This window comes from Aplysia californica, unplaced genomic scaffold, assembly GCF_000002075.1.
Source record: "Aplysia californica isolate F4 #8 unplaced genomic scaffold, AplCal3.0 scaffold00064, whole genome shotgun sequence".
Classification (NCBI taxonomy): domain Eukaryota; kingdom Metazoa; phylum Mollusca; class Gastropoda; order Aplysiida; family Aplysiidae; genus Aplysia; species Aplysia californica.
The window spans coordinates 456998-472902 of NW_004797334.1; the positions used below are offsets into that span (position 1 = coordinate 456998).

A 15905-nucleotide genomic window follows, 5' to 3' on the forward strand; every position below is an offset into this window, starting at 1 on the left:
GATCTTGTCTTTAGGTTTGGACATTTAGTACTTCTTTCTCCCAGAACAATGAAAGAAAGGAATGGCAAAATGTGATCAGTTATTATTGCAGGATGGCAGATAGGAATGTTCCTTTCCATTGGTGTCCTGTTGTATACCCTCATGCAAGGATATTATCAAAATAGTGTTTCGATTTCTCATAGTTATATATTATTTAATGTGTTTTAGATTACTTGAAGCATTATTTCTGTTTTCTCTTTTTTTTAGACTCTAATATTGTATTCTGTTGATGCTGAATGAGGGCACATTTACGTTTTTCGGCTGTTGAAAATTTTGCTCTTTTAAAGGTTTTCCCTTGCACTGCCCCTCTTTCTTATTTAACAGGCCATGATTCTGTAAACTTAGAAAAAAGACAGGTTTGTAAAAACGTTTTTTTCATCTATCTGTGATCATAGCAGTTAAAAAATTTTTCTTCTCCTTTATTTTAAAAAATGTTTTTTAATTTGACGGATTGTTTTTTTTTTCTGTTTTGAAGGGAGTAAGATTGAATGTTTTTGTGAATGTAGCCCTTGTACTTATATATCATCCATCATCTCAATTGACAGTCAACACAGAGAATCACGAGTCCTCAGACAATGGCCCATACGTCGCTGTGGCTGTTGTCCTTAGTGTGCTACTCATCTTTATCTTGATTGCCTTTTTCATGTGGAAAAGGTGAGTCCTGTCGGCTGTAGACATGCAGTGAACTGTGTATGTTTGATGAGGTTGTTTTGTCACTAGTGCGGAGTGGGGTAGCTGGTGGGAGCTCTGGTATTACTTGTTCATTCTACTTCTCAGTTTGTTTTAGTAAATGTTTTACGACACTTGCAACACAGTAAGGTCATATAAGTGCCGAAGATTATAGGTATTACGAGAGAGTAACAAGCACAAAAAAGAAGAAGGAGAGATAATGATGATAGATTGTTGATAGGAAAGAAAGAGAAAACCACACCAGAGCTCCTGTCAACCATCCACCTTCTCCTCCTTGTTGCATGTGCTGATGTCTGTATTGATGTTAAATGCTCAGGCTACTTCTTTCAGCGTTCTGAGTGGTTAGATTTATTTTTATGTGGTCAATCTGCTCATTCTGCTTCTTTTCTGTGGGTGCTTGGTGGGTGCCCTGGTGTGGTTTGCTCCTTCTGTTCTATCCAGCATCTATTGTCCTTATCTCTCCTTGTTTTGTTTTTGTATTCTACTCTTTAGTAACATCTTTAATCTCCGGCTGTTATATAATTCATTTGTGTTGTAAGTGCTCTAAAATTCTTATTAAAACTAAGAATTAAACTTCTTGTGTGAGTTATGGATGGGCCATGTGTGGAGCTGTGGTTGAATGGAACTTTGGTGTGGTCTGTTTATTCTACTTTTTATAGGTTAATATACATACATGTAGTTCAAATCTGCTCATAGGGAGCTGTGATCATTAGTAGCTGTCTTCATCAACTCAACAAATGGGTATGGAATATATGAATATCTTTGTCTGAAGAATTTTTATACCTTATAAGTGTTACCGTTGTGTGTCTTGTCATAAATATGATACGGCTAGGCATGAATTTGTTGTCATTTTCATCACTGTAAGGTCATTCGAGAGGATGAAGCTCCTATTTTAACTTGAAGACATATTGGTTGTTGGTTTTTGAATTGATAAGTGTTGCTGATTAAAGTCACTATAGAGATTTGGGGTCGATGTTAATGACTGGAACATAGGCTGCTGACAAGATGCCAAAGGTGGAAGTAAACAGAAAATCATAGAATAGCTTTATTCTGTCAGAGACTCTTCATACAAATCTTTTAACTTTTGTTTCCTTTGTCTGTCAGAAGAGTGCACATTATTAGATTACAGTGATAATAATCTAGGAATTATTACATTTCTTTCTTTCAGACACCGAAGGCGACATTACAATGTGGAAGAATTCTCTGCTCTGACTTATGCCAACCCAACCTACCAGCGAGCCAGCACGGAGACCATCAACTCAGAGAAGCAGCTGGGCCAAAATTATCCCCATTTCCGCTATCATGCAAGTGATGTGAGTAGAGGGTTGTGTGTCAAAGCCTATGTGTTGTTTATGCAGGGGTCCTCTATTGCCATGCACAGCTGTTTGGTTCGCTGTCTTTTCCAGGCACTTACTGGTGGCCAGTTTGAACTTTTTAACCCTGTAAGGCGATTGATAAATCTCTGCATGTTATTACTGTTTTTTTGGCTGTTTCTGGAGATGCTAACTTCATGCTGAAGGTGTAGATTTTCAGAAAACCAACCAGAATTTAAAACTTTTATGACATTTATCCTTCCTGTTTGCTGAAGAGGGTTACCAAAAATGAAAGCTCAGCATCTCCTCAATAGTTTTAAAATGAGAAGTTTAAAACAAATGATTTGAACAACAGGTTTTGCTTTGGCCTTCAGAGTGTGTTAAAAATTTATGCCAACTTTTGTGATGTAAAAAAAAAGTTGGAAGTAACTGATGATGATTGTGTGAGCCACCAGTCCATTTTACGTGACATGTATTGTTCAACATCCCATTGTATATCTTGATCATGATGTTGTTGTTGTTGTTGTTATCGATCCAGCAACAGCTGGGCTCTCGCCCTTCTGTCCAGTGCCATGCAGTGATAAGTGCAGGTTTGCTGCAGTTGCTGTAATGTTTCATAGAGTGTGTTGTCAGTGTTAGGTCTTGGAGGGAGAAGGATCTTGATCCTGAAAGTTTGTTTATATTCCCAGGAGCGACTGACCAATGGGCCCAGTGACACGGAGTCGATGTCTAGCCGTAAGGAGATGGCCGCTCTGATGCCGCCTCACCAGCAAGTGTAAGTGTTACAGTCCACAGTGTCAGAGATGTAGACTCTACATGATAAGTACATGGGAAATTTATTTTTTTATTTTTTTATTTTAAAGATAATTGTTTGTTGTTGTATGAGTTTATTACCCAACAAGACTCGCACTGCATCGTTATTGAGGGGTTTTGTTTTTACATGATGGGATCCATGGTCGACAGAGGAAAGTATCGAAAAAATGTAGGCTTTTGTTGCAGGTTTTTTAGTTGCTATTCTCCGTGCTCTGGTGTGAAATGAGTTTTGTGTTTGTTTCTTTTGCTTTTCTGGGCCCACCCCTAAGACCTAGGGATACAGGTAGTTGAAGGGTGTCACTGGTAGGTCCCTACTCCTTTTTTTCCTTTTGTATTTTTTTCAGTTTATCTAATAGTCTTTCCGTGGGTGGATGACGGGTGCTCTGGAGTGGTTTGCTCCTTCTTTCCTATCAAACAACTATTGTCTGTATCTCTCCTCCTTCTTTTTTGTGTTTGTTACTGGCTTGTAACACTTCTAATCTTCTGCACTTATAACGTTATTGTGTTGCAGGTGCCGTAAAACTCTTACTAAAACTTAAATAGTCTTTCCCTGCTCTAAATGTTTTCTACATTACTGTTATTTTGCTATTGTTGGATCTCACTTCTTTCTATTGGTAGTTTTTGTTTGTTTGTCTTACCTTTTCCCTACACTTCTCAACTGTTCTTCGATTGATCTGCTTCTCTTTACTCAAGTGGGTTGTTAGCGGGTGCTCTAGTACGATTTTCTCCTTCTCTCCTATCAAACATGTATCTCCCTTATCTCTCCTCTTTCTTTTGTTTGTATTACTTTCTAGTAACACGTCTAATCTTTGGTATTTATGTGACCAAATTGTCTTGCAAGTGCCGTAAAACTCTTGTTGTGGGTGGTTGGCGGGTGCTCGGGTGTGGTTTGCTCCTTCTTTCCTATCAAACATCTCTCATCCTGATCTCTCCTTTTTTTGTGTGTTTGTTACTCTCTTGTAACACCTAATTTTCAGCATTTATATGACCTTCTTGTGTTGCAAGTGCCATAAAACTCTTACTAAAACTAAAAACTCTTGTTAAAATATGAATCTCTTTACTCTATCCAGGCCGAGTGGAGGCCGGTCGGACGGTTCTGTTAGTGTGGCTGGGTTCAAGTCTCGATGGACTCGCCATTCGGAGGAGACAGAGGAAGAGCTGGATGAGCTGGAGGTAGCCGTGCCCTACAAGTCTGTGCTCCAGTGATCACCTCCTTCTCTCTCTCTCTTCATCTCCCTCTCTCTCTCTCCGTCCCTCTCTCCCCCATCCCTCCCTCTCCCTCTCTCTCTCTTTCTCTCTCTCGCTCTCAAGGCCCCCTGGTGGTGGAGGAGGCGGAGGGGAAGCCTGGCCTCACGAGCCAGCACGCGCATGCATTGCTGTGATATGTACAGATCCAGGCCATTGGCTGACAACTGGCTTTATCGTTACACTGTGTGTGTGTGTGTGTGCGTGTGTGTGTGTGCACAAATACACACGTGTTTTATCTATAGGGCTTCCGTCTTGTTAGGGCTACCATGTTTGTGGACTTTTGCAGGACTCTTGTTGATTTGTATATATACATATGTATAGGCCTATATATGAAAGTTACTCATGGTAATGTTACTCGTGTGTGGCTTTTGCTTTGTGGGATAGGAAACTTTTTTTTTTCCAGACGCACTTAGCGAAACCCGCCTTACAGCAAGTATAGCCTCAGACTCGCACAATGAAAGTATTTTCAATGAATGTAAACCAGAGACGTATTGGGGGTGTGGCTGCCTCGAAACAGTTTAGGGGTAAAATCAACACCAAGTATCAGCGTGCCAGTTTGCGCAAAAACTGGATGCATGTTGTGGACTATTTAGATTAGCTCAAGATCAAACTGTTTAGACGTGTACACACCAAGCACACAATTATACCTAATGAATTAACTGAAGTAAGACTCTCAGCAATATTGCCAGTATTTCAGGCCCCTCTGGGAGTTGCCAAATGATTTACATTTGAGTTTGAGCACTCTGTGAGATTTTTATTTTTAACTTACATGCATATATATATATATATATATATTCCCTTGAACGTTCAGTTCAATGAAGGTTTTGAGTGTCATTATCACTGTGAGTTTTTGATGCAGCTTTCTTTGCCTTTCTTATAATGTTCTAAACTTCAACAGAAACTTGGCTGGGTTGGGTTTTTTTTAACAATTCATGAAATATGATTGAATTGCTTGAAGCTGGGGAAGTTATTCTCTTTGGGTTTGGGGTTTTTGCTATCATATGTCCAGGTCAAACAGTGAGTAACTTGCATCTGTAGGGTAATGCCTATGCTCTATGCAGTTGCATACAGAAAAATGAGTTTGATGTGCGGGTAGGAAATTCTATGTTATCGAGAGTCTCCATCTTTCTACTGGGATACTGTACACCCACTCAGCCTTAGTTGGCCCAGATGGGTTGGGTCGAAGTCAGAGCAGTCCACCTTCTAACTTACCTAAATTGTGTTGATGGGGCCGTTAAACATATGTATGTAGAATCAATGACTCTGTGTGACCCATGACATTTTCTGGTTTGATGTCGGAGCATTCCTATGAGCCTCCTGCTGTCCCCTGTACATTTTGTATTGCTTTGTAACTTTGTATTTCTCTAGTTATTTGTAGACACTGCCAAAGAATATTTTATGCTTTCACAATGAAATACATTGTGTATTATAATGTGTTATCATTTCATGTCCATATTATTCCTATCAGCAATCCATTGATAGAATTTAGAGAAAAGTGTGAAGAGAAATAACCCGTCCAGTACAGGATAGTTTTAACCCCATATGCAGTGCGAAAAGAGATTTAACAAAACTTGTATAACATCATTCGCAAAGATACTCATGTAGCAATACAGCAAGAAATAGAAAGGATAAATCAATGGCAAAAATGTGGGAACAAGATTTCATGAACTGTCTCTGTTTGAAAACTAGATGCCTGGAACAATTACATTTATAGGCATATATATGTATGGCGATTTGACAGTTTCGACAGGCAAGAAAGGTTTCTGGGTGAGGCATTGAAGGGGTTAAAGAACTTGACTAAAGATACAACTGCAATAAATACAGACTTTACACTGAAATAGTGGCAATCTCAGAGATAGGGGGGGGGGGGGTCCTGGTTTTTTTTCTAGATTAAGACTTAAGATGTTTAACAGTTTGTATGTGTATGTGTGTGTGTGCGAATGCAGGGAAAGGAAAATGACTTACTAAGTTGTACAGAAGAACTTTAGTTGTATCATCATTTGGGTTTTTTTTTAAACACTGTAAGTTTAAGTGAAAGCTTTTATTTATAGGCTTAAGGGGAGGAGCGACCCTTGATTTTGCAGATTTTGGGTCAGGCTATGCAAATTTTCTGTTGGCTGATTTTTCAAGATCAACCAGTTTTTTGTCCAAAAATAGCATGGATACATTTGAGAAAGTGTTTATTCTCCACGTAAATTGCCTTTAAAAACATGACGATGGGTTAATATAGTGAATTTTCACAATAATAGTCAGTTTTCGCAAAATGTAATTTTTTTGCCGTTTTTTCCCTACTCCTTCCTTAGTTTTCATCATTTTGAGATGAAACTTTCAGGAAACATAGATGGCAAGGCTGCCATCAATGTAACAGAGAGATATTTGCGAAAACAATAACATTTTTCCATTGGCAAGCGATTATGCAACCTAAATTTTTAAAAAGTTTTTTATACTTTGGGAAAATTCTCATATATTGTTTTCTTTTGCACTTATTGAAATAAGCTTGCTGTTACTCTGATAGGGTCTAGTTCAGGTATACTCTCACCACATTTGGTCAAATTTGGTTGGTAAATAAGAAAGCCTTAGGGATTTGAAATCCATTGTTTATTTTCAAAATGGCGGCTGTTTCCATAGCAACCGTTGTTGCTGTGCCAAAAAAAAATGGCGCATTAAGAGATTTTACAATGCCTAACTTATATGTGTACTTAGATTTGATCTTGGGCAACACATAGAAAATGGTCCTCAAGGGTAGCTCCTCCCGTTAAGGCTTAGAATTGTGTTTTTGTCCCTTTTTTTGACATAACTGCGCAAGCAAAGATTTAAAAAGTTTTATATGGATTACCTGAATTATATTAGTCCCAGATTACAATGATTCTTAATGAAGGAAGCAACAGTAGGCTGCAGTAGTTGCAGTTGTTTGCCTCGTCATTTTTGTTCTGACCTCATGTACAGTGTGACGCAATCTTTTACGTGGACTCATGGATGTACGCAACAATTGTTGTCCACCACCCCCAGCATTATCTGTCTTCAGAAGTCTTTCGCCTTTATTTTTCATCTCATCTTCCTCGAGTGCTTCCATCATGTCTACTGTGCAAGAGGTTGAAGGGAGGGTGCTGCAAGTAGATCCTTTATTCTTTTCTTTCCCCCTGCTGTTCTGTCCGTCTATCTTGCTGTCTCGTAGCACGACTGTGCGTTATCATCATATTGATAAGCTTCTCTTCACTCTAACTGAGCTAAACGTCTACTGCTTACACTTTAGGGTGTTTTGCTCGCCTTACTTTTCTTACTAAATACAATGTAGGTGCTCCGGTGGCTCAGTTGGTTTCATGCTGGACTATATATGGTGCTTATGATTCTGGTTCCAATCCCCAACATACAGGGAAGGGGTGTTCCTCAGTTGTTTCGGGAGTTTTCAAGTCAGTCTGTCAGCCAACTTGGTTTAGTCCCACTGAATAAAGATGACTCACTAGGAGGTCCTGCCGCTTAAATAATCTGTAAATGTTTACAGGTGCATAGACTCACACAGTACCACACAGGAAGTACCATCCTGTGCAGATGTATTGGTGGTCATCATCAGAAACTGACAGACAAACTATTATTGTTATTAGAACCACACAGGCTGGTGTGGTTTTGGAGTGCTTTTGCATTTCCCTTTGCAAATTTCTGAATATATATATATATACATACATAATAATATATGTAACGATTGTCTTCCTGCCTGTCCTTATCCCTGCTATGTCTAAGTTCAACAGCTGTCCTCTCCCACTCACTTTTCAGGGATGAGAGTTCTCCATGAGTTTTCCTCAGTTGACGATGTTGAAAGAAGTGCACAGTTAGGAAAACGAAGATACTGAAGTGTTTGCTTTCTCTAGTATTAGTATGATAACGTATGTGTGTTGTGCCCTCTCATCAACACTAATGCCTGGTCTTCCCACACTGACAGTCAGCGTCTGTGGTGTAGTGCTTAGTAGTTAATCGCTTTGCCTTGGCATGCAGGCGACCCGAGTTGGATTCTCGTGAGTGGGGTGAATTTTTAATCAACTTCTCATGCTGGGTTGCTGAGTTAGCTTGATCCTTAAATTGTGAAAATTGGGGCGGGGGTGTGTAAAAACACCTACATCTACTTTGAGAGAAATGTTGTTTTTTTCTTCACAACGACAGCATTCTGAAGGCGTTGGGAGGTTTCCCTCCATCTTGACCTAGACAAAATGCTGCCTGTATTCACTTAAAATGTACATTTTTTTGTAAATACCAAATGTATAGGGCCAATACACACTGATATACTCTTAAGAATTAATGCCTTTGTTTTGGTATTTACACAGTCACCAAAGATATTGTCAGTCGAGCATAATAGCAGTCTGTGAGGGTGACATATGGCACAAATGTGCTGTGAACGTCCACGTATTCTCAGGCTTAGGTTGCACACAACACACAACTTATTTCCTTATAATATAATGTGTTGTCCCATAGTACACACACCTTTTCTTGAATGTGTGTGTGTGTGTGTGTGTGTGTGTGCGTGCGTGCGTGCGTGCGTGCGTGTGTGTGCAATGTATTGTATAGCAACCAAGGTTGTACTTTTCCCCAGGACTAAAGATGATCCCAGAAGAGTCGGAAAATAATTTATTTTTGGATGGTAATTACGGGCCTGCGTTTATCGTGTTCTCCATTATATACACATCTAGTTCTCAAAGGACTGCTAATGCTGTGGTTGTGACTTGAATCAGGTTGTGCGGTGTTGATTTGTTGTTTTCAGATTGTCTAAAGTACTGTCTGAATGACAAAGACTTGTGACAACAAGCTTCCCAGCAGTGGAGATCTATGGAAAATAATTTACTCTCTACAGAGTGTGATGTCCTGGGATCCATGTTATTAATAATAATAATTATAGACTTTACAAACGGTTGTATTATAAACAAACAAAATACTGCTGCTGAAACTGAAATATTTTTTTCTGAAGTTTCCCTATGTTTTTATTTTTATCGATGTAATATATTATATATACATTTTCTCTATTTATGTAAATTGTCTTCCATTCTATGGTTAACCCAGCTAATGCTATGAGCCTAAATCTATGGGAACAGTGTCAAAGAGTGAGAAGGACTGTGAGTGGTTGTCTCATACCACCTCGAAATGGGATTGGAAAGGCGCCTGTGGTTTATACATTTTCAGTCTTGACGCAAGACACTCAAACTTATTGAATGTTAATAAAGTGTATTTAAAGAAACTTTTGTATTCTTGTATGGTTGCATTAAAAAAAAAAAGATTTTCAATTAGAATTTCAGTCTTTTTTCTGGAGAAGATTCTTCACAATGTCACTGTCTGTAATTTGTAAAGAAAGTTGAACCATTTTACTCTTTATCTTTGCACTGTGACGGTACCTTCAAACTGAGGACAAATACAGACATTTATCACTGCATCAGTGCCAGCACAGTAAACATACGCTTGAATGAATTGTTCCCAAACTAGTTTATGGACCCACAGACTGGCACAGAGCTTAACTGTGCTATATGAGCCCTTTCTAAAACCTTAACACGAAAGGGAGACACGAAGCATACCCGCTCAAAATGAATGAGAAAACGGCAGCAAAATAATGGAGTTTCATTAGATTCTATATATTTTCAGAATAGAAACCAATACTGTCTGGGAAACAGAAACATCTGTTGACAAAATTTCAACCAAAATTTCAAACAAATTTCATTAATGTGCATTAATCTTGTGGATGCAAGTCTCATGATACATGTATATCTTACCTCACATCAAATATAATTTTCCCTTGCATACAAATGCAGAGTATAGTAGCCTACCTTAGAAAGATGAAATTTTGGGAAAGGCTCATATCGCTGGTTTTTCAGCAATTGGTCATTGGTGATTCAAAGAGTGGCACATTTCCAGGTACATTAAGGACCTGTATAGTGTATGCAGCTGGTTTGTGATTTCTGTCCCTGTTCTGACTGTTCATTACAATTAGGCTATTGTTCCCTGAACTATAAATAATGTAGCTATGTACATAATTTGTAAGTAGCGGTATGTGAGTTCGTCACTGTTGTTAGGATGTTTGTTAGACTTGTAGAATGCAGTAGGAGGAGTTTCTTGAGCTGCTGCTTTCTACATGCTCTTTCAGTATGCAAGCAATTATGTGTAGTTTATATATAATATATTTTATTAAGTTATTAGCCCACGACAAGTATCATAATTTAAATCAAATGCGTACCCTCTGTGTGCTGCTAGGCACAACCTCAGACCTACAGGACAAGCATGATTTCTTCGGGTGTGAGCTCCAAATAAGATGGTCTGGGTACAGTAAAGAGGATGTTTGAGAAAGGGGGATGTGGGGGAATGAAGACGAAGAGCTAGCTGGGTAGGTATTAAAACCTTATCAAGTCTTTCTTACCACCACGCACAAGAACAAGCATATATTTAAAATATTGAGTACCTTTAGCTTTCATCTTTTAGCATTCACACATCTCTTTCAGAGGAGAACATTTCCTTGGTTAACTACTGCCAGTCTGTTTTCATGGGATATGATATTTGTATCAATAATGTACTGAAGCTCAACCGATGAGTTTTCGTCTTCTTCTCAATATTATGGAGGATTATTATATCGCCACCTGACTGTACTGTAAAGGTGTTTGCTATCTATTCAAGAATAAAATTATATTTAGAATAGAGTAGGCCTCCTGTACTGGTTCACATGGCAGGAAGGATCCACCTGCAATCAGGGAGAGTCTGTTAATTAATTATCACAAAGGATGAATGGCTGTGAGTTTCCCGTTCCATGAACCAGGCCTGTTTCTCTTCAAACATGTTGGTCTTGAAGAACTCAATGTTCCCCCTTCACACTTCAACTTCAAGAAACTCCCTCACATTTTGATCATGTTTGACTTGTAAAACTGTTCTATTTGCTTGTCTAACATTTTGAATTTCAAAACATTTCCAAGAACAGTCTTTACTGTTTACTTTGGGCCCTGCTATGTTTCTATACTTCTTTTTGTCATTATAAGTCTTAAGAGTTTGCTGGGATTAGGAACGGATAAGATGGAAGGAGCGAAGGCCATTGCATTCATAAATAGTGTGTTACAGCATGTGTAGGCCTAATACTTGTTTTTTTATATAGTCCAATTACGTGTACTTGTATCTTGAGCACTGAACAATAAAATGGCTGTATACTCTTACTTGATTGCGAGTTCTGCTGATAAATCTACTGCTACTTTGCCCGTGTTTGAGAATGTATGTCAATAATGTCATCATCATAAATTTATTTCCTGTTTTGTTTGTCATGATTCTACTAATGTTGTTTGTTCTTCTCTTTCTCTCTCTTTCCTTCCCCCTCTCACATGAATTTCTCTCTCTCTCTCTCTCTCTCTCTCTCTCTCTCTCTCAGTCTCACACACACACACACACACACACATACATGGGTATCTCTATATATTGTATTTGTTAAAGTTCGTCACTTTGGCAGCCTAAAACTGAAACCTCTGAACCACGTAACTTTTGAATTTAACAAAATTAATGGTGGTTTAGAATCATTGTGTGGCGTCGGTGGCCTAGTGGTTAGGCTCTCGGACTCGCAACCGTAAGGTCGTGGGTTCGAATCCCGTCAAGGGCCCGACGTTGTGTCCTTGGGAAAGGCACTTTACACGAATTTTCCTCACTTCACCCAGGTGGGAATGGGTACCCGGCTATAGACAGCGAAAGATCTTGTCAGTTTGTTAGTGTTTGAGCACTTAATCGGCTGCTTGCACTGTATGCTTCCCGGGAAGCTGAGAATGTTTCGGAGTGTTCTATGGTCTGCTGGGGGTAATAATATAGTGTAAAGCGCATAGAGCCTGCTGCTGAGCGGGGATATGCGCTATACAAATGCTATCTATTATTATTATTATTATTATTTAAAGGGTGTACAGTTTTATTGAGGAGCCTGAAGTCACTGTAGTTAAATTTTCAGTTTTTCGTTAGATTCGTTTAGATCTAATCTTGGGCAGGTGCGTCTTCTAAGACGCCTTTGTAAACAAGTGAGGTTTCCGTTCATTAGCCGTGCACACTGATTTGAAATTCTGGAGTGTACAACAACGAAAGCGAAATAGAGAATCAATCTATACATCTATTATGTATATTTGGCAACTTGGAAATGCATGTGTCACTTTTCCCAGAAAACTACGACAGCTACAGAGTGGAAAGTTGGCAAGTACCTGCAAAAAGATAGATGGGTCCCCATAACGGAGACAGATTTCTGATTTATTCTTTTCCTGAATTTAGAAAAATATATTTAACAAACAGATACTATCCTTCTTTGGCCTTTAGGATTATTCCACTGAGAAATGAAACAAATCTGAGTAGCTGAGTGGTGTCGGTGGCCTAGTGGTTAGGCTCTCGGACTCGCAACCGTAAGGTCATGGGTTCGAATCCCGTCAGGGACCCGACGTTATGTCCTTGGGAAAGGCACTGTACACAAATTGTCCTCACTTCACCCAGGGGGCTATAGACAGCCAAAGATCTTGTCAGTTTGTTAGTGTTTGAGCGCTTAATCAGCTGGGCTTGCACTGTATGCTTCCCGGGAAGCTGAGAATGTTTCGGGGTGTTCTATGGTCTGCTGGGGTAATAATATAGAGTAAAGTGCATAGAGCCTGCTGTTGACCAGGGATATGCGCTATACAAATGCTATCTATTATTATTATTATATATTTATTATTACAGTATTCTCCGCCTAAACGCAGGCCATACAAAAGCACGCTCCGCTCAAACGCACGCTTTCGTCCTCTGACGTTTTTTTAAAACTATATAATTTAGACGTACAAACGCACGGTCACTCCCCCTAAACGCACGCTCCAATCTGCGAAACACGCTGACAGGTAAAGCTTGACTAAGGGAAATTTCACTACGACTACTGTACGATCTGCATAGCTTGCTTAAGACAAGCCTAGAAAACCGGATATTTTGCGAGACTGCCCCTTATGCCGAACAAAGAGAGTGATGGACAGCATTTTCACACACAACTTTCCAGACACATAGGTCTAAGACTGGTTGGTGATATGTTGGGGGGTTGGGGGGCTGGGGGACTGAAACGTTATATTTGATTGGTCACTGGAAATGCATCTCTTTGAGAGAAGGTTTCTGACTGGTGTTTGAGTAACTGCGTGTTGGCTAATGTTTAGTTAGACCTAAGCCTATGATGCGCAACACGCGTGAATGCTCGTTCATGAATTTACGGACGGGGGTGGTCGCTTGGAAAGCCACGAGGCTGGGCCGTCGTCTCTATGGCTATCACCAACAATTTCTTTTTAGGCTATTGGTTCCCGACCTTTTATGGTGCATTCATTACATCGAGTCTGTCTTCCCCCCACCCCCACCCCCCTCCACACACACACATACCCATTCAACGCCTTTGCAATCTTAACCGCAGTCGGGGAATCTTTTACAAAACAGTTACGTGTCATCACATTATCGGCCCAAAGTGACCCCCACCCCAAAGGGAGGTCACTAGAATATCAAGGCAATGAGATGACTGCGTCCCTTCCTCCCTTTGCAAAGGTTCATGTAAACGCACGCTCTGTATAAACACACACTAAGGAGCCCTCCCGAGAACCGTGCGTTTAGGCGGAGACTACTGTATTAGCTGTCCTGCACAGCGGAAGTGATATTTCGCTAGGCATATTTTGTTTTGAGAGTATAGATATCTAGACCTAATTTTTAACATCTCTCAAGATTTATTGCTCCATTCCAGTTGAGTGTAAATATAGTAGGCCAATGATTTTCTGTTGATTTTAATGCACCGATCATTCCTTTCTTCGAAAGGGGGCCCAGCTAGTATATTTATACACATTGTCGTCGTCACCATTTAACATTATTATTATCCTCTGCTCCTGGGCTTGCTTTTTTATTCTCCCGACCTCTGTGGTGTAGTGGTTTCGCACTTCACCGTAACATGCAGAAGACCCAAGTTTGATTCTTGTGGGGAAAATTTTATCTAAATTGTGTCGATGGGGGTGTAAAAAAACCCACTTACATTACAAAAGGGCTTATTTGTGAAATCAGCACCATAACTAAACAAAGACATAAAACAATTTGAAAATAGCATGCATTTATTTATTTAAAGCAATGTACAAGTCCACACTGAACAGAACGTGAGAAGCAAATTGAGTATTTCCATCTCACAGCATATTCCAATCACACTTGAGACGCCCACTGCTTTCTGTTCAATTCAAAACCCCAGATTCACAAAGAGCACCCAAGAGGGTCTCCACATTAACCAATAAAAGCAGCTTTGTAAAGCCAACTGTGTCTCACGTCATACCCACAAACATATGGGGACATTAGACCAAACATTTCACTCACCGAGGCAGACTGGAGGGAAAACACATTTCCGTAAATGTACTCAACAACAACAACGCGGGCTGCAGAGATGCCCCGCTACAGAGGTCCTGGGGTGGCATTTCTTTGAGGAGTATTCAGGGAGGTTGGACTGCCTCACCCACTACCCAAGAGAGGTGGTAGCCCTGGTTAAGAGCACGCTCTTCGGGCCTCCAAACAATTCAGAAGGATAGGCTCGCACACACACACAACAAAGATGTGAGCAGTTGGCACAGGAGGAATGTTCACGTGCCTGAATTCTGACTATGGTTAAAGGTGACAAGACAAAATTCAACCCAACAGAGTGTTTCGCCAAATCCAGACACAGAAACCAACGTATGGAACACAAAAACTTAAATCACTAACTTAGTCTTCAGAATTTTGAAATTTCACAAAAGAGCGAAAAACCTGAGATGATTACATAGAACTATATAAGAGATTGGTGCAACAAGGCTGAGAATGGAGAGAAGCATAAAATTTGACTCATTTAATGTAAGAACAGGTCCATTATGAGACCTCCATCTACAGGGTTGAGGGACTTAAGATGAGGCAGGATCTTGGGAAGTAGGAGGGCACAGCTTGCAGTACACTGTCTCTTATCTCAGTCTTTCGTTACTTCCAGCACCAGTATTGTTTTCCAGCATCACCATAGCCATGATTGTGTTTATGTGCTCTTCAACAACTTTGACTGTAGTTGAGCTATTTTTGCCAGTCACGAAGAAATTAAAGTTTCATGACATGTAAAGAATTCAATAAATGGTGAACTGGGCTAGTCAGTGAGGACACTCTCTCTTATTCCAGTCTTATCCACGTCCACAACTCTCTGCTGAATAAGTAACAAAGAAAAAGCCTCTGTAAAATATGCAACAGGTTGCTGTGACAACAAGCAAAACAAAAATGTGTTGACTTGAAAGATGTAGGCCTACATATTTCTCATCATATCTATACAGTACAAACACATAGCCCAACTTCTTTTCCCAAAACACGTAAACACCTTTCACTCTTTATGTCTCTGTCTGTCTGTCTGTCTCTCTGTCCCTTCACTTTCATTCCGGAACAAAACTTCTCATCAGAGTACAAGGTTTACATCAGACTTGAGGAAAAGCATAAAATATTTCACATTCCGACAAGCAAGAAACAAAAAGAAGTAAACATTCCATTCTTCGTTGAAAAAAACACATTTAAAACAACGCAAGAGTCCTCAACTATAGAACATTCTGCTCAGGAAATTCATCAGTACCTCCTCTTCTGTTAGCCTTTTTCTCAAATAAACACACAATATTGGCATGAGAAGGCAAATTACAGATACACACACACGCACATATATACAGAATCGCATTCAAACGCTACTGTAGCTCAGTTTCTCACCACATACTGTTTTCCACTGCTGTACTTAATACATGTTTTCATCAGGTCGAGAACATTCATAACATCTGAGAAGCCGATTTCTACCCTCCCCCC

General features: G+C 39.8%; 1 protein-coding gene across 1 annotated transcript in view; it reads left to right on the forward strand.

Annotated features, from left to right (window-relative positions):
• The window catches only part of LOC101863168 (low-density lipoprotein receptor-related protein 4), a 72355-nt gene extending 66636 nt beyond the window's left edge, over positions 1–5719 (forward strand). The window contains exons 36-39 of the mRNA XM_005093454.3: positions 585–693; positions 1898–2042; positions 2732–2817; positions 3926–5719. Coding sequence (XP_005093511.1) covers positions 585–693; positions 1898–2042; positions 2732–2817; positions 3926–4061 — 476 coding nt within the window. The 3' untranslated portion in view covers positions 4062–5719. The remainder of the gene's footprint in view (positions 1–584; positions 694–1897; positions 2043–2731; positions 2818–3925) is intronic.
• The last annotated feature ends 10186 nt before the right edge of the window (positions 5720–15905 follow it).